This window comes from Podarcis liolepis, assembly GCF_965112155.1.
Source record: "Podarcis liolepis genome assembly, chromosome: 8".
Classification (NCBI taxonomy): domain Eukaryota; kingdom Metazoa; phylum Chordata; class Lepidosauria; order Squamata; family Lacertidae; genus Podarcis; species Podarcis liolepis.
This window is the reverse complement of record NC_139560.1, coordinates 53,962,538-53,982,791: the sequence shown is the minus strand read 5'-3', so window position 1 is coordinate 53,982,791 and position 20,254 is coordinate 53,962,538. Positions and strand designations below refer to the sequence as shown.

At 38.7% G+C, this 20,254-nt stretch overlaps 1 protein-coding gene across 2 annotated transcripts in view; it reads left to right on the top strand.

The window, feature by feature from the left end:
- The window catches only part of NETO1 (neuropilin and tolloid like 1), a 103,801-nt gene extending 96,886 nt beyond the window's left edge, over positions 1-6,915 (top strand). The window contains exons 9-11 of one of the 2 annotated variants that reach the window (XR_014529477.1): positions 1,108-1,666; positions 3,789-3,877; positions 6,323-6,915. Coding sequence is in view for 1 of the 2 variants with exons in the window: in XM_083518703.1 (XP_083374829.1) it covers positions 1,108-1,666; positions 3,803-3,863 (620 nt within the window). In the remaining variant the exon portion in view is untranslated. The remainder of the gene's footprint in view (positions 1-1,107; positions 1,667-3,788; positions 3,878-6,322) is intronic. The other variant, XM_083518703.1, reaches the window with a different exon arrangement.
- The last annotated feature ends 13,339 nt before the right edge of the window (positions 6,916-20,254 follow it).

The following is a 20,254-nucleotide window of genomic DNA, read 5'->3' as shown; positions in this document are numbered from 1 at the left end:
TCAGTTTTGTGGACAAAACCTCTGTTTTTCTTATAATAAAACTTGGCAGTATTTGGAAGACAGTTCAGCATATAGTGATAATCACATAGCCAGTGGAGCAGAGCAAGTGCAATTTATGCTACCAGAATGAACAGGCTGAGACAAGAAGCCTGTGAAGATTATCCTTTGGGTCTAGAGCAGTGATGCTATGAAGAGCTATAATTATGAAGCTTGGAATGTATGATATAACAAAAAGGTATGCAACGGCTCATAGTAAAAGATTCCCCCACCCTTTACTTGAAATCTTATTTGTAATAATTCTTGCTTTTCCACGTGAGACAGGTGAGTGTTAACTAATACCAGTGATTTCATATATATCAATGTTAGTAGCTGAGATGGTTTTCAAGGATAAGGAAGCATTCCTATTTAAATTACCGTAAGCTGCTAGTTCGCATACTGAAGGTTGTCATCATGCGTCCAAGAATATCGCTAATAAGCAACTCACGCTAGACAGCAAAGTTACAGCTATAACCAGATTATATTGTCAAACTTAGGGTGCTTCCAGACAGGGGCTTAATAGTGTAAATGGATCACTGAGATGGCTTTTTTTTTAACTTCTTAGATTCTCAATGGAAAGGGTAAATCTGGATTAAATCGGGAGGATACTTGCTGAAATTTTGATGACAGCATCATTTGGACGCTGCAAGAAATTTCCATGCTTGGAAAACACCAAATCCACCCACACTCTCAAAAAAACACTTGTCTGGAAGCACCCTTAGTTATTTTTGTTAGGTCCTTTGAACATTTTGGTAGAGAAAAGCAGGGCGGAAATACTTGAGATAGAAAAATCAAAAGGTTCCTTCCTGTGACTGCATGGTTTCATGTGAATCCCACTATAGAGGTAGATCAATTTTCCAACTGCATGAAGGAATTTGGCACTGTGAATCACCTCACCATCAAGATAAAGGATTGTCCTGCCTATTCAACTTTCTGTTCCAGTTAGCCATTCTTATATTAGCTTACAAAGAATATGGTGATGATTGCCAAAAACAATGTGGTAACTATTTGTTTATTTACAAAGAATATTAATTCTTTCGTTCTTTGTTTTTATGTTTCCACATCAAACAGAAAAAAGAAAAGCCAACATACTGGACCAGCTTACCAATACCAGTGGGACAATAATTGGGGTGACCTCTTGTATTGTGGTCCTCCTTATCATTATCTCTGTTATAGTACAGATCAAGCAGCCTCGTAAAAAATATGTCCAGAGGAAAGCAGACTTTGATCAAACAGTATTCCAGGAGGTGTTTGAGCCTCCTCACTATGAGTTATGCACTCTTAGAGGGACAGGAGCTTCAGCGGACCTTGCAGACGTGGCAGATGACTTTGAAAATTATCATAAACTGCGGAGATCATCTTCAAAATGCATTCATGACCACCACTGTGGATCACAGTTATCTAGCACTAAGGGCAGCCGTAGTAACCTCAGCACAAGAGATACGCCTATCTTGACAGAAATTCAACCCCAGCCTGTAAAGCCTCTCATACAGCCCATGAACAGAAGAAATATCCTCGTAATGAAGCATAGCTACTCACAAGATGCTGCAGATGCGTGCGAGATAGATGAAATCGAAGAGGTACCAACCACGAGTCACAGGCTATCCAGACATGATAAAGCTGTCCAGCGGTCAGTATCAATAGATTTTTGATGAAGACTATTGTATGAGGACTGGGTTCAAGCCTAACTCTTCCCTCTTTATTTCTCTAATTTATATCAGTTCTTTACTTTCTTTTACTTTCTAAGATCCATTCACATAGCTTGTGATGAGCTTATCCGTAGCAATTGCTCTAAAAGGAGTGCTGGGAGTTATCATGCAAACACTGCATGGAAACAGCAAAGGCAGAGAATCCAAAGCTGTCCTGGCAAACGTTTATATCCTAAGACACCGACTAGCGGCTGTCACTCTGATCCATGACAGTTTTGCATGGGAACCCCTTTGCAGCCATAGTTGAGAACCAGATCAAAACATGCTGTGTGAATGTGCTTCTTGGACTCTTTCTTGCTCTGCTTGTTTTCACTTCCGGCCCAAATTGGATGTGAAACAGGAAACCCACGTGAAGGATTGCCTATGCAGCTGCAGCTTTGGGATCACACCTAGTGCTGCTGTTCTGCTAGCACATGAGGCTTCTGCTATGAAAATTTTCTCTCCTGTCCGCTACACCCTCAAAATCTCCTCCAAATGGATTGGGGACACTCCAGAGCAGGTTTTGAGGGTCCACAGGGAGAGGAAAGGATGGGGAAGTCCCATTGTACGCAGCACTGAATTCAACCCTTAGCTTTTGTTTTGTTTTGTTTTCCTAATCAGCAGCCCCACACTTCTGGTTTGGTAACCAGGGAAGTGGCAATCCAGGAAAGGAAGTTTACTCCTTTCCTTCCTTCATCTTTTCCTGATGACCTTTCCCTCCCATCCTAAAGCAGCTATGAGCTCTGTGATGACAGGAATGGGGGGCATCTGTATCCTTCTCTCCACATCCAGATCTAATAGCTGCCATTTGAGTGGGGGGAAAGGGAGGAAAGGGTTAAGCCTTCTAATTATGGATCTCTCAGGTCACACAGTTTGGCCATCTGTTTCTGCCCCTTCTTTCAGCTCATGATAAATAGCTCAATCTCCATACTGATGTCAATATTTTTTCGTGTTTTAATTTTATTTAAATACAAAACTATAAGAAAATGCAGGTACTTTGACCATACCAAAGACTTTTTTCTTTGCAAAAATTAGTTGGGATTTCTTTTGAAAAATCAGTATGCACATGATTACTTTTGTTTATTTCTTACTGAATTTGTATCCTATCTTTTATTCAAGGAGCTCAAGGTGGTGTACAAAAGTCTCTCTCCCCCCCCAAAAAAATTTTATCCTCACAATAATCCTGTGAGGTAGGTTAGGATGAAAGTTAGTGACTAGTACAAGGTCACCCAGTCAGTTTCATGGCTGTGTGGGAATTTGAACCCTAGTCTCTCAGTTCCTAGTACAACACTAACCACTACAGTTTTTCAGTTATATTCAAGAAAACCTGAATTGGATAGTTTGATGAGGAGAAACTCCTTTTCCATGAAACATGGTTTTCTATGTAATAAATGACAATATTTCAAAGCATTACAGTATGATTTCTGTAGCTGACCATAGTACCACTGCTTGTCATATTTATTTGGCATTTAGACCACAGGATAATTTTTATCGCTTCAGCTTGATATTCTTTTAGATTTGCTTATGGGGAAAAATGTAGTGGAGAAGAGTTTTCTGATTCAAGTCTGGCATGATTTCTGTTTTAATGACTAGCACGGAGATTCTTATACTGTGTATTGCACCTTGAATGCTTGTAAATAAGAATGATTAGAAATTTGCAAGTAAATGCAAAAAGAGAAATACTTATGTTACAACTTATTTGGAAACAGCCAGAACTTTTTAAAAATAGATTTGTGTTTCATATGCATGCTTTATTTCTCTGTGTTTTAATGTTCTGTTCATGTGCTCCACAATGTTTCATTTTGTACGTCTAGGCCATGGGGTATCCGAAAACCTCAAAGCATCTTGTCAACTTCAGCCCTGCCAACTTGAAATGGGATGAGTTGATGGGGCACTTTGAGGGTTGACCTTGTTTATGAGAGCATTACTTTTGTCAATCTGCATGCCAGTTTTAAGTGTCTTGGATCAATTTGATCAGGGTTTGTAAAGTATTCTTCCTTTAAGAATGTATATGCATATATTTCTTTTTTTTCTATGCAAACATTATTATGTTGAATGAAATAGCCATAACATTCCAGGTTCTGCCTCATTGGGTCTCTAAACAAACATGAATCTGAGTACAACACAACTAGGGTGTAAAAGGCAAACTGAAGGTAAGTGAACAAATATATAGTTCCCAATTCATCATCTCTTGCATTCCATTTGTTTTCTTTGAAAATGTCTAGTAGTTGTATATCATTTGCTGTGTGTGTGTGTGTGCCTGTGTGTGTGCCTGTGTGGGGGGTTGTTGTTTTTTCCTTCATTTTCTTTTGCTTTGCTTGAAAATGGTGCTAAGCTTTCGGCATACAAAGAATTTAAAATTATAGGCAGGAAGCTGCTATAACTTAAACAATGCATACAATAAATTAAATTGGTACCCTCAGTTGCATTAGACCATCCTTGCTAAGTATAATCTGCATCTCAAGCTTGAATTCTAAACAAGTGTTTGGCATGAACATCCCCCTTTATTTAAGAAAATGATTGTGTAAAGTGTTTCAATAGGTAATAACTTCCAGCCTGATCCATGCTGTGGCAGTTCTAAATTTAGGGAGCTCTGAATTTAGATCTGTCAGCATATCTACCCTAGTTGTACCCATTGCTTCCTGAGCAATGTATGAAGAATTTTATCCTCATAACATCCCCATGAGGCAATAAGACTGGTGATGTCCTACTCAGGACTGGCTAGCAAATTTCATGGACTGAGTGTGGATTTAAACCAGAGTATTCCCATTTCAAGCTCAGTGCTCTATGCATTTCACCACACTGGCTGTCTGACCAACTGTCTAATACCCTGAATTGTCTCTTCCCTGCATTACTGTTTTGGATATGCTATATGCATGGCCCCCAGCTATTGGGAACATGTAGGAAGCAGCAAAATTTGCACTTGATCTCCAGTCTAAACAACAATTTTCTACCTTGAATAACCAACCAGAGAGGAACTGCCAGGGGATAAATTTGTAACTCCCAGCTGGGGATCATGCACAGTGCTTTGTCCCTGCTGTGAGAGCAGCACTGGTACCAGGTCACACTCCGCTGCCAACAGCTGTGAATGAGGCTGTTTGTTTGATGCCACTTAAATGCTTAGTTAAATTAAGATATGAAGACATCTGCTATCTCACTGTATTGTCATTTAGAATTTATGATGTTGGAAAAGGGCTTGGTTAACAGCTTGTAAGAATTTAATCTACTTGTTCCTTTTATATTGATGTGCATTTTCATTTTGCTAGCACTAATTACAGTTTTCTGGAGGGTTTGGACACATGATTTTATTTTTTTGTTTCCCCCTTAATATCTCTACAGTCAGCATCTAGCTGACAGTTTTCTATACAAAACTATTACTGCCACAACCTAAGGCTTCATATTATTCTGTTGTAGGTGTGGACTGACACAAAAACAACTTTTATGCTAGGGAAAACTCCCCATGTTTATTCCTGTTGAGCACACTGACCTTTCCTCTTATTGAAAGGAAACCTAATGTTGGTGCATGGGGAAGAAAAATAGGCATAAAAGGATAATTCCTAGATGCCAGGATTCAAGTTTGGGCAAGTATTCCTTGGTGAGAGAACCCCAGCAGAGGTTTAAAAATCACAAAACATACAGCAAAGTGAAGAATGGAATTATAGGCTATTAGACCTTTAAAATATTCCCTTACTATTAGTAAGATAGACAAGCTTTTGATTTTTCAGAAGGGAGAAGTCATAAGTCATTCTTTGCTTTATGCATACAAACATTTTGACTACAAAAATTACTTAGCCAGTATTTTCTGGCCTTAAGTGAATGTGGTGGTGGTGGAGAGACAGAATTCTCACTTTGAGTCAACTATTTTTATTCACACCAAAAAAATTCAAATATTTCTTCTTACCTTCTTATAGATAGTTCTATTTGACAGCTAATTTTTTATTCTGGAATTTGGCTCAGATGGAATTACATGTTCTTTAGTCTCAGATCTATTTTGACTTGAAACTGAAGAACTTTTGCACTGCCCTACGAGCCAGTCGAGTTGCTGATCACAATCACTTACCTGTGCTTTGGAATTTGGAGGTCAGACTATTGTTGTACTACTGCGATCACACTTTTTCCAATTACTGGCATACCAAAACAACACCCTAAATGACTTTGTGTCCTGGTGCCAAATTTCTGTCTACAACATTTCCCTTTTGTCTATTTAAAAGCAGGTCATACAATCAGGCCGCCTGCAGTCTTGTGGACAATGAAGTCAATGAAGCACTTATATGCCTAGCTGTCTTCAAGGTTCTAGTCATTCATCTTAATTATGAGCACATTTATTTGGCAATATAGAGCAGTTTAAAAACAGCCCAAGTGTGGATATTCTACATGTGCAGTGAGCCTCTCACCGCCGCCACCACCACAAATACTTGGAATATGCAGACATTTGTATGAAAGGGGCTTACATGAGTACAAATTGTTTTTTTAGAAAAAGAAAGGGAATTAAAGGCACCAAAATAATGTCATTCATTGTGTACTTGTATATTATATGTCCTGTCAAATACAATTATTCACATTGAACTTGTTATATGTACATTGTTTTCATTATGTAGACTGCTTGGGAATAGTGCGATCCTGGGTGCTTTTGAATATACTACAGTGAATTGTGAAAATGTCGACCCTGGAACTGCAAGCTAGAGATGTTCTGGACTCTGACCAGCTATTCCAATTTCATGAGAAAAAAACCCACACATCAGTCAGTAATGAGTAAAATTAATGGATGGCAATAAGACTCTTATTACTATCATTGCTATCATTTATTCTTATTATTGTCATCATCTGTTTTCTTTCTTTCTTTATATTTATTTTGTTCTGTTTTGTTACAAAGAAAAGATAACCCAGTTTCAGGAATAAAATGATTAAATCAGGTACTATTTATCCATTCACAATCACTTCAGTAGATATATTTGTTGGATATATAAATCTAACAATATGACTGAACTCAACAACGAGGAACTGATTTGCATGTATGTTGCTGAATATTTGAGTTGGCAAACGACAACAACAAAAATCCCTTTGATGAGATACATTGTAAAAAGCATGCATCCATACTTACTGCTGTTCCTATCCATTTCTTTGTGTCATATGCTTGCTAATTGTAACTTTTTATATAAAGATACATAAAACAATGTATAATAATTTCTTACACTGAGTTTTGTAGTACTCTTTTCTTTTACTGAAACAAATAAGCTTTCAGCAACGTATTCAAAATGGCTTTATATTACAAACACTAGTGAGCTTTCCAACTGAATATACCTCATGCTTCTCCTCTCAAACAGCTGATTGGTGATATGTCAGCTGTGTACAGGGCTATGTGCACACTGACCAGACTAAGAATTAGGTGTGTTTCCCCCTCAAACTAGACTGCTTCATTGTGTACATTAGACTCCCAAATGAACTGGGGCAACGGCATATAGAGCTGAAATGATATTTGCCATCTCACTAATGAAAAAAAATTAATCAAATTTTTGAATACGTAATTTTAACTCAGAATTTGATACTGGAGCAATTAAGTTTAGATTTGTTGGTAACTCTTGGTGGTTTGACAGGCTTCAGATAGGAACTCTGATAAACTATAATGTTCTACATACTACTGCATGATAATTACAAAATGCTGTCAGGCACTAAATGTAGTCCATTGCTAAATATCATTTATTTATTTATTGTCAAGTAACATCTACCAAAATATTGAAAGCAAATATCATTGGGTGCTATATGCAGATATCATATATTTATGGAATGTTCTGCAAATATGTGGTATCGAAATAATATATGGGAAATTCAAGAGCAGAGTTTTAAGAAAATATTTTGGGGGTGGGTGGGCATATTTGTTTAACTCTCTAACTGCTTTTTAGTAGTCATTATTAATGTCTGCCTTTATAAACAAAGCAGTTGAGTAAATGGTGATTATTATAATGGACTCAAAGAGCAGGACACTTTTTCACTTTTAATTTATTATTGCTGGGGGTTTTTTGGAGAAGCTGGCTAAGCCTTAACTTTGATCAAATAGCTCTCCTCTTCAGCTCACCAATGGAAAATGAAAAGGGTAAAATTAAGTATCTAGAAAATTTCCACCTTTTTATTTAGCCCTACTTTTTGTGTATTTACAGCAGCTTGACACATCAACATTATTATTATTATTATTATTATTATTATTATTATTATTATTATTATTATTATCTTCTACCCTTCACCCTATTATTCCAGGGTGGGTTACAACATCAAAAACATTTAATTTTTTTTAATTTTTTTTTACAGAGAAACTGGTTCTGGTAGGGAAGATGAAAGTGATAGTAAAAGCATTGCTTGTTTACATTTCTGCATGTCCTGCTGCTGTTAAACGGAATCAAGAGTGGAGCCCAAAGTGCATCAAATCTCTAAGCACCAAGTTTTATAAAACCTAAGTCAGGCATCCCTCCAGATGTTTTGGCCTACAATTCCCATGATCCCTAGCTAACAGGACCAGTGGTCAGGGATGGTGGGAACTGTAGTCCGAAACAGCTGGAGGGCTGAAGGTTGGGGATGCCTGACCTAAGTCTTCCATTATGGTTTGCTGCTATTTTAGTTTGTGTATCTCTGAGGTGGGGAAACTGTGGCCCTCCAGACATTGATAGACTCCAACACCCATAAACAACCAGTCAACATGGGCAATAGTTGGGGAAGATAGAACTTGGAATTCATCAGCAACCAGAGGATTTAGATGCCATTGTGCTAAAAAAACCCTATTGCTGCCTACCTCTCTTTCCTATCCTTTCTTTCCACAGCACAAGTTTTGGTGGCAAGGGGTTGAGATAAATAGAAGAAATCCTCAACAGAGGTTGTATAATGGACGTTATGGTCAATAGCATTGCCTTTACTGCAACTACATTAACATATTGAAAACCATAAGCTTTGTAATCTCCATTTTAATTTCACAGAGTGTCTCTTTAGGAAATATTTGAATTAGTGTAATGCAGGAAGTCAAGGTACAACACTAATGTCCACCTTCTAATATGACATGAGCCTTGCACATCTTTAATATTTAAGCTTTACAGCTTCGCTAGATACAATTTCTGGTCCTTGCAACTTCATGACATGGTATGGAAGACTGCTATGAAGGACAGGCCACGAACCTTGTATTTTATTTGGTGAGCCCAAGCTATCACTCTAATAATAGCAAGAACCTGACCCATCTGATCAGAACTTGCAAAACAAATGTTAGCATCTCAAACAGGCCCGAGGAACATGACAAGCATTGAAGACACTGTGAAGGCACACTAGTAAGGATACTTCTTAAAAAGGAACCAAATTATCCTCAAATTGACTAGAGACAGAGAAATTATTTCCAACGTTTTCCTGGACTGCAGGGTAAGACAGCAGCATAGCCTAATGAAGACCATGAATCAAAGAAGATACATCAACCCAAAAGAAGATAGCAAATTGTGGTAAGTTGTTTAATTCATTCTCATGCCTGTTTGCACACAGTCTTATAAAATGTTACAATTGATGTTTGAAACATAAAGCACATGTTCATGAGCCTACAAAATCTTCAGCTAAACATTGTTGGAGATATCCTGAATCATATACAGCAATCTAGCTTGTCTCTGAAAGACAAGGAATGGGACAAATTTCAGTACTCCAGAAGTTTGTATTGGGGTATTTAAGACTATCACAGGTTCAATATATATATATAAAATAAAAAATTGTCCAGTAGCACCTTAGAGACCAACTAGGTTTGTTCTTGGTATAAGCTTTCGTGTGCATGCACACTTCTTCAGATACACTGAAACAGAAGTTACCAGACCCTTATATATAGTGGGAGGGTGGGGAGGGGTTTTTCTCAGGAGGGTAGTAGGAGATGGGTGATTGACTCAATGGGCATGCACACGAAAGCTTATAGCAAGAACAAACTTAGTTGGTCTCTAAGGTGCTGCTGGACAATTTTTTATTTTTATATACGGTATGTTTTGACTGCGTCAGACCAACACAGCTACCTACCTGAATCTTGAACCATGGAAGGCAACAGATTCAAAAGTTATATATATGAATGAGGTTATGTTTGTTTGTTTGTTTGTTTGTTTGTTTTACAGTGGAATCATATTTATTAAATGTAAGAGTCACAGTTGATGGGTGAATTCAAAGTCCACATGTGAGTTTGTGTCCCATCAAGCAGAGGAAAATCCATTATGATGGGTACTTAGAGCTCAGACAAAATCAAAGGGCTGTATCTAAAGCTACCCAGTGAGGTTTCATCTGAGCACCAGGACTTCTGTTTTGTCTCCTCCCCCTGCCCTGCCCACCGCAAATCTGCTAAAGAGGGTGCCTCAGATTTGAAGATTTGAAGTCAGGTTTGTTGAGCATTCCCAGAGCAGATTTCAAACTGAAACTTGAAAAGTTTCAAACATGCAGTTAGATAAGATACACGACTGAAAACATTTCAAAGTTATAAGGCTTAAAATGTCAACTTTCTGCCAGCTCTGTTTTACCATTCAATGACATTTTGAAATATTTGCTCCATCTGTGTGTAACATTGCTGAATTACTGGGCAAGTGTCAAATAAATGTGAGTTTCACAGACATTTTTAAAGTCCCCTAAAAATAACTAACCTTCTGTTGTCCCCATTTTCCAGGAGATTTATGAATGTGGCAGCGTGATTTGTTAGAAATACTTTAAAATCTTCTGCAAATGTGCTAACACATAACTGTTGCAGCAAATGTAATGTGTTACAAAGTTTTTAAAACTACAAATTGTATATGAAATAGCAACACACACACACACACACAGAGAGAGAGAGAGAGAGAGAGAGAGAGAGAGAGAGAGAGGGGGGGGGGAGGGAGAGAGGGAGAGAGATCACAGCCCAAGGATACCTAGATTTCTTATGGATTTGCATTACTCCAAAACGCAATGAACCCTCATCAGATCTTCAAAACACCTATGTGTGCCAGGACTTCTGGCAAGAAGCTTTCTACTAACCGGAGAGGTTGGAACAGAGGCAGCTTTCATCTGTTTCCAGGTATTTCATGCTACACATAGCAAAGTGTGTTTCATCTGCCATGATGAAGGAAAATGACTTAAAAGGATTCTCCGGTCCATTTGCTGAAACTATCAGCCCTGTTTTATCCAGACAGAAAATACATTCAGTTACCCTGACTCAATGTTCAGAAAGCATCTATTATACAAACACATGATAAAAAGAAAAGTCAGCATTAATTTTCCTTTGTTCTTAATTTCTTTTTATTCAACTGTCTGCAAATTATAGAACAGTTGACAAGCATATCCCACTGCCAGCATCATATCTACTGAAAACAAGCATTCAAACAGTGACATTTCCAAAGCTTTGAGGAGGCTCCTGGTTATTTGAGCAAATGTACTTTTAACTTTTCTTTAATAGAGTCCAGAGAGGGAGAGAGGCTTGTTCATCACCTATTTTAATGCCGGTCTAGACTGCTCACCAGTTCTTCCTGTACAGTGCAGTGCAAACAGCTTCAAGAGTGAAAGAGACTGGAGTATGGAAATAAACTATGTTTCATCCAGATGGAGACATATAGCAGTAATAGAGATAGTCAGTCTAAGATCCTGGTTACTTCTAAATGACTTGTTTATTGAGCATTAATCCTGATTTATTTTTTGCACAAAGTTTATGAGGAAGCTACACAATGTCCTTTGTTTGTTGAACGCCCATTCTTATTTGTTTGGAACAAACAGTGGAACGGACTCCCCCAGGAGGTTATGGACTCCTTCCTTGCAGGTTTTTAAGCAGAGGTGGGATGGTCATCTGTCTTGGATGCTTTAACTGAGATTCCTGCATTGCAGGGGGCTGGACTACACGACTCTTGGGGTCCCTTTCAACTGTATGAGTCTATGATTCTATGTCTGTGAAGAGGTTGTATATGTTGCATCAATTAATTATTATCCTACATTTGCCAGTTCATTTCTTGTCTGAATTTGCTGATATATAATTGAATGTTGCCCTCCTGTCAGTGTGTTTGCAAACACAACACCACACAACTTTGCCCCTCCCACTCTCCATCCCACTAAGCAGCAGTAACCAACCCACTAAGAAGTCTGCTGTTACTGTCAGCTGTGGTTTTTGCCATTTTCTTTTCCTCTTTCCAGAATTCTAATTTTCCCAGAAATGCTACTGCATGTTGTCCCTAGGTAAAGGTAAAGGGACCCCTGACCATTAGGTCCAGTTGTGATTGACTCTGGGGTTGCAGCGCTCATCTCGCTTTATTGGCCCAGGGAGCCGGCGTACAGCTTCCGGGTCATGTGGCCAGCATGACTAAGCTGCTTCTGGCGAACCAGAGCTGCACACGGAAACACCGTTTACCTTCCCGCCAGAGTGGTACCTATTTATCTACTTGCACTTTGACATGCTTTCGAACTGCTAGGTGGGCAGGAGCAGGGACTGAGCAATGGGAGCTCACCCCGTCGTGGAGATTCGAACCGCTGACCTTCTGATCGGCAAGTCCTGGTTCTGGTTTAACCCACAGCACCACCCGCATCCCTATGTTGTCCCTAACTTCTTGCTTTAAAATCTGAAAGTGTACACAAAGTTATTTCCTGGTTTCTTTCTTCCCAGTTCTATGTGAAATAATCCAATGTCCTTATTTTTAAAAACCCAAAATGTACAGGCATCACTCTAATCCTTAAGGGCATTTTTTTCTATTCGTGCTGATTCAACCTGGTGAGCTGACCTTTACAAAATCACCACACTTTTAAACAGGGCTATTTTTTGTGATACACACTAAAAACAATTTTAAAAGATTGAGTTACAACTCAGGCAATTATGCACACCAGCGCCCAGCAACAGCACTTTAAGGAAGAGATTTAGCATACTCATTAACATGCAATAATGGACTTAAGAGTACTTTAATTCCACAACTGTTTTTAAAGCAAGGCATTTATGTACATTAGTGCGCAGTAAGGGAGCTTAGAGAGAGTCCTTTAATTAGTGCTGTGCCAAAACCTTTCCTATAACCTGCAACAGAAAAAGAAAGTGCTGAGAACAAATATGAAAGTAAATGAAAGTGTGATAATTTCGCATAGAAAGTTAAACACCAAAAGTGCTTTCAATGATCTCTCCTCCCCCATTTTTTAGAATGATATAATATAGAATTAAGACATTTGTGTGAAATATGGGAGCAATCTTCAATAGATCTGTGAGGAAAATGATGAGCCCTCCAGTGAAACAGTGGCATGCCTAAGATACTAGCTACCAACTTGGGCTCATCAAATTTTATCCCCCTGATTTCTTCCCTATACAAGTGTGTGTTTATGCTGGGCAAAGCCTTCCCAAAGGAGCTTAAGACAGAGGACTCAGAGAAGGATGAGGGTTTGTCCTTGGGGGAAGAGCTGCTAGGAGCCTCCTGGGTCCTCCAATTCAGAGTAAGAGTCTCTCACATTCTTCTCCACTCCCCAAGAGCTAAGGACTACAAGATTATGTGAGGACCCTTAACAGTCATCCAACTCCTTTCATTTCTAGAAAGCTTTGTTATATGAAGAGGCTTCCATTTCTCTGCCTCATTCTGAGGGAACATGAGGATTTCTTTGTGAGGAGAATCAGAACTTACAGGGTTAAACAGTTCTGTGTGACGTCTCACATTCTGAGGCATGGTTTTGTTCACCTACTTTTCCTTAGGATGTCCCTATTTTCATTGGAGAAATGTTGGAGGATGTGGAGTTATCCAACCCCTGAGCTATCTGAATCCAATCCTATATAGGGAAGGGTGTTTTTTTAAAAAATAAATGTTTAATGTTTTATTATGTTTTTAGATATGTTGGAAGCTGCTCAGAGTGGTTGCGGCAACCCAGTAAGATGTGTGGGGTATAAATAGTAAAATTATCATTATGGAATGGGACACCCCTTTTTTCATTGGAGAAATGTTGGAGGGTATGCTTTTCTCAATCGTTGATACAGAATGGGTTTTCTATACTATAGGCCCAATCATGATATATAAGAATCTAGGTGTTTGTACTGACAATACATACAGCTCCTTCAGCAAGGCCCTTGATTGTTGAGGTGCCTTGGATTCTTGCCTCATATTCCTGCATTAGATCATTGACTTCAGCTACTGACTTTGCCTCTGAATGAGAAACTGCTGAGTCTCCTGTGAGCCTTGAGCTCAGAGAACAGAGCAGGGGACAGCTATCTTTTCCTCATATTCAACACTCGGACCAACACAGGGTCATCGTGGAATAGCTCCCTGGAGGCATTTCCAGACCCCAGAAGCTGAAGGGCAAGTAGGTGCTCTGATGAGCTGTGGCATGACTTCTATAGATTAGAAAAATAAATGTTGGAATTAAGAACACCTAATTATTTAACGTGCAAGCATTACTGCCACTCACAGCTGAACAGCTGGTAGCCCCCCCCCCAACACCTAGTATTTCCTTCCCAACCATTGTGGAGAAAAAATATCTGACAAATGTCAGAGGGGACCTTTGTTCAGCGCTTCTCCCACCTACTAGAAAATGTTGTGGAGGAGCTAAAATGGGGTAATACATCATGAGGAGATCCCATCCCCTGGGTTTCTTATAGGAAGACTGGGAAATTAATAACTATTTATTTTGCTTTGATTTTTACTTTCAGTAGTTAACAGTAACTGTTTTGTAACTTGATTGTTAGAACCACAGCATTTTCCAGGCAATGTGCTAATTTTCTTACCTCAGAAAGGATATGTGCTGTGAAAGTAAGCCTCATTGCTACAATAAATGTGCTGGTCATAAGTCACCAAAAGACTCTTCTTGTTTTTGCTTCTATGAACAAATATAACGTCAGTTTTATATCTATGAATTGGATTATTTGTGGTTAATAAAGGTTTACAGACTAATGAACAAGACATCAATTTCTTAAATTTACTGAGCAGAACAAATACAGTACTATAAAACCCAGCATGTAAATAGCAGGCAAGACACCATCAATTTTGCCTAGTTTGTTCAGCTGCTGATGTAAAATCTAACAGGCACCTTGGCACCTAATCTAAATCTCTATTTTTTACATTCTTGCATAGCATGTAGATAGAATAAATTCATATTCACAGGTTTAAGTATTGGGGCTTTGCCACCTATTTGTGCAGGATTCAAATCTTGGAAAAGTAAAAGTTTTTAAAATAAAATAGTACACCCTTTAAGTTAAAATAATGGTGTATAATACCCTATATTAGCTGGCTTTTTCAGTGATGTAAAAACATATAATACTATTCTTGGAGACATCCAGTGTCTTGTCTGTGCCCCAGAATTGCAAACCCACATTCCATAGTCCAAATTATTTTTTTAATCCTCCTCTGTGCATCATGGAGAAGCCCAGGGTCAAAGCTCCCTTCCTTGGGTGTGCAGAAGTAATTGTGTGTTTTTTGGATCCAGGCAATATTTCATTGTGGATTTTTAGGTTGAGCAGAAATAGTAAAGCATTTGAATTCCCTATAACCCTTCATTGGGCAGAATTAGGCAGAATGGCAGAACTCATCATTCTACCCAACAAAGAAAGTTTAGAGCTTGCATGTGTCTGCAGTGGCCTGTATTGGTCCAATAAACTATATAATTCAGTCTACTTTGAACTATCTTTAGAACATATATTTGCAGAAGTGGTTTAACCCATCATTAGTAAACTAAATCCTTTCCCCTTCCTCTCCCAATGCTCTTAGCCATGGCAACCTAAGGCCCGGGGGCTGGGTGCGGCCCAATCGCCTTCTCAATCCAGCCCACGGAAGGTTGGGGAATCAGCATATTTTTACATGAGTAGAATGTGTGCTTTGATTTAAAATGCATCTATGGGTTATTTGTGGGGCATAGGAATTAGTTCATTTTCCCCCTTCAAAATATAGTCCTGCCTACCACATGGTCTGAGGGACGGTGGACTGGCCCATGGCTGAAAAAGGTTGCTGACCCCTTCTCTTAGCTCTGGGAAGCTTCACAAATGGAGGATATCCCTGGTGTACCTTGAAATTATAAACTTTATGTTGCCATGTTGGCATTCTTTTACTGTTTCTTTCGGATGACATTGTTTCGTTTTCAGTCATTTAAACTGAAACCACTTCCTGAGAAAGCCTAGGAGAAATATGTTAGGATCCAGCTAATTTAGCATATTAATTACCTAAGCCCTAACATATGGCGTTAGGTGTTTGTATTATCTTAACAGATAAAACACATCCTTTTTGCCTGTGGATACCTTGGAAGTGCTGGTGTTCTCTTGTGGAGCCAGATGGTTTCTAATTAGCAAGGTAGTTGCCTGCAAGACCATTCTTCACTGCTGACAAATAACTCCAGTCTCATTTCCATTTAAATGGCTGTAGCATGTACCTAACCCAATTAGAAGGAAGTTCTTTGATTTCATACTGCGTAGGGAAAAAAAATAACAGTCACATTCTTTTCACTCAGAACACTGATAGGTCCCGGTTTTCCAGTTCTGTGGGTCCTGGTGTTCCTATACTTTCATTGATACACTTCTATGAGAGTGTGGATTAAAAATAATATAATAAATGATAAATCAATAAGTAAGAACATTGCTATTCTGTTAGCACCCCAATATCAAAAACAAAATAAGAGAGCTGATATATTATTGTGATAGTTCTTTGCCTTCTACTGTTCCTTATAGAAAATTGCGTCAACATGCCTGATACTATTTCAAAATTCCAAAGAGGTAAATTTGGGGCTGACCTTGATGAGATGGAATGCAACTAATGTGCATGTATGGTTTTGGTTATGTTATGCCAAAAGCAACCAAGGGAGAGTCTGATAAGCCTCTGGACCACAAGGATGGGGAGGGAAAATTTTAACTCTTTCATTCCCCGACATGGCCCCAATTTAAAAAAGAAAAACTCCTCTCTGAAGTTGTTATTTGCCTTTTGAGGAACTCTCTGCTGATAGGAACTTGGAGAAAATAAGAGCTTTCCTTTAAATGCATATGGCAGCTTTGGGGAGGGGATTTTTGCTGGGAAATTCTTTGGTCTTTGGATACAGTGATGCCAGATCATTTTGAATTAGCAAGGCAGCTGCTTGCAATACTTACTTACATAACCAAAGCATGCACATTGCTTGCCTTTATGGAACATCTAGTTTTGCCCTTAGTCTCCACTGATGGAACTTTAGCCTTAGCACTGCATTGAATACAAGCCAAGGTAACTTAATTTGTGCATAACAAAAGTGTTCAGAGAATTCTGCATTGGAACTCTTGTAAAGTAATCCCAGTGATAGATTCACATAACCCTGCCAGTTCTGTTTTTAGATTTATTTCTCTCCTGTACTTTCTTCAATATCTCATCCTCAATATAAAACAGCCAAAATTAATACTCATAAAGGATTAATATAATAAGATACAAAGAACAAGTAGCAGTAAATAGAATGGATGGTTCCTTATGTCAATTTATTACCAGTTTTATCCTGACAGACCATGCGTTTAATATCTCAGTTGCATCAATTCTTGATTTGGCCCATGCTCAAAAGTTAATTCCTTTCAGTCCAACCTTACTCATTGACAAACAGCATACCTACCTGGAACTGCTGGTATGTCTTCTGTAGGACAAAAACGTAAAATTCTATAGCTCATTTGTCTTTTTCTCAAGTTGGAAAACATATCCATTTAGTTCCTATTTCTATCTTGCTCTGCTGTCAAAAATTTTGTGTCCCAAAGTGGTTCATGTCAATGAAATAATGAGACACAGTTTCTGTCCTAAGATTCGATGATGATGATGAAGAAGAAGAAGAAGAAGAAGAGTAGTAGTTTGGATTTGATATCACGCTTTATCACTACCCTAAGGAATCTCAAAGCAGAGGTGGGGAAGTAAACCCAGTTCACCAGATTACAACTCCACTGCTCTTAACCACTGGCTTAGAGGAGGGAGACCATGTTTGTTGGGGCTGGTGTGAGTTGTAGTTCAGCAACAACTGGAGGGCCAAAGGGTCCCCACATCTGCTTTAGATTAACTTCTTTAGTCTTCCCAAACACAGATAGATGTGAGAGCAACCTTTTTCAAATTCAGATCCCTTCATACTTCCCTCTTTATTAGAAGGGACAATGTCATTTCTAAAGTGGGAGGAAGGATTGTCATGATCCCACAGTCAGACTCACCACATCTGAAGGACAAGGCGATGGCTTTAGAGGAAGTGTCAGAGTGCGAGAGGGAACTGCTCTCAACACTAACCCAGAGGAAAGACAGACATGAAATGGTTATCATTGAAGTTCCCTGGAGACAACAATCAAAGGTATAATCAGGCATATAAAAGGATACGGTATGAAAGCAGCCTTAGGGAAGTGAGTTCAATATAAAAAGGAACATTTTATATGATCTGTGTGCTTGAAATAAGACAAGCTCTTAAAAGGCAAACTTTTCAGTGAGGTATCCTGACTGTGTGTGGAAAATGAAATTGATTCATGTACTTGTTCTGCATGTTGTTATATTTCTCTGTGAACAAAAAGATATCATTTTAAATATTTTATCCTTCATGCCATATGCTTTTCGTCAAATGCTTCTGCATAAAGAGAGAGGAATTTATTCACTATAATCACTCTTGTCTGTTTTCTAGTTTCAAAGGAAAGAGATTGTGACAGAGACATTCATTCACAGATGTCCTGAATGTCACCCTATTGTGTCCTCTGGAACAGTGGCATCACTTTGGCAGGGGGAGGGGTTAGCAGAAGGGGAGGAGTTTCCTTCCCCAGTCACAACGTGGAGCAAGGGTTTGAAATGGGCATGACAAACTGTTAAAATGTTGAATTATGTAATGTTTTGTTTTTAATTTGGCATGAATTGTATTTATTTTCTCAAGGTGGTAACTGAAGAGCCAGATATCTGCTTGCTGAACAGTTTGCAGGACAGGAGATCAGCCAAATGGCCCATTGTGTCTTCTTATTGGATTTGTTCCAATAACCTAATACAGTAAAGTATGTTCAGCTGAGGAAACTGCTGATGAAGACAAGAAACCTTATTGCGGCCAGGCATGGCTGACCAGTAGTGACCAGCAGGTTTTTCCCCTGTGCCATTCCTTCTACGCTCACTTAGAAAGCAGCAAGTAAAAGCAGTGGTCCACAAGTCCTTAGCCCCTCCTTGGAGAAAACTTCTTACTGTTTGTTTATTCTGATGAATTTCATTGAGAATAAATTTTGCTGAGTGATCAGTGATTGCTTTTTAATTGTTCATATTTCTTGAAGGCAGCGCACTTCAAATACAATGTATGACCCGTATGCAATTTTTAAAAGGAAACTTGTAGCTGGCTTATGCAAGTTTCAACTATTTCTGTGTTTCTGTTGAATTAAATTAGAAATGCATTGTATGTCTTGTTCTTTAAAAACATTGGTGAAGAACCTGCAGCCCAAAGTCTCAGCCAAATTTCACATGGATGAGGGCAGCCCAGCACAAGGGAAGAAGGTCAGAAGACAGAAAAAAGAGGAGAAGACAATTGAAAAAAGAGGAGAAGACAGTTGAAAATTCTGAAGGCCTGAGATGATTGTGACATATGGGGTGAGCTGCACCCTGGGACCAAACTTGACATATAGTTCCCTCAAACGTGTGCCACAGCCCTGCAATGATTTTCTCCTGATCTCTTTAACTCCATTGCATACAGTCATCTCTGCCCAAACTGGTATATGATATGCCCCTGTGGAAACTACATTTTCTCTTACACCCCATGAATGGTCAACCCCAACAGAGTCCTTTAATCTGATTTGGGTTACTGACCAAATCACACATAAGTCCATACAGCAGTCCTAACTCTGCACTTTATAGAAAACAATACACCAGAGGTATGGGAGTCTATGAAAGTGGTAGAATGGGGTACGTGCTTCAAAGAAAGGTTTCTAATGAAGAAAAGGACAAATGAGCAAGTAAGATCCTTGGAACAATTCCTAAGTTTTTATTACAAATTTATATTGTCACTGGATCATGTAATATACATAAGCAAATAAAAAATGGAAGGAGTTGAAAGCTTTAGCTTTAGTGTTGTTTTTGAAAGAAATTTTCTGAAGATGGATAAAGGTTCCAAGCTTATGGTTAATAGATTGGGGGGGACGGGACCATCCTAGAATTGATGGCACCATAGGACAACTGGTACAAAACTTTATTCATCATCACAGATCTGCCAGAGGTTTGTGGATTTCTGTAGTTCTCTATATGATTTCTGTTATTATTATTATTATTATTATTATTATTATTATTATTATTATTTACCACTATTTATTACATTTGTATACTGCCCTTCATCTGAAGATCACAGGATGGTTCACAACATAAAAATACAGATAGGTAGCCGTGTTGGTCTGCCATAGTCAAAATAAAAAAATTCCTTCCAGTAGCACCTTAAAGACCAACTAAGTTAGTTCTTGGTATGAGCTTTTGTGTGCATGCACACTTCTTCAGATACACTGAAACAGAAGTTGCCAGATCCTTCTATATAGTGAGAAGGTGGGGAGGGGTATTACTCAGAAGGGTGGTGGGAATGGGTGATTGGCAGATAGCTGAATGAGCCTGTTGACGACTCTTAACGACTGCAATAAGTCTTACAGGAAAAGGCAA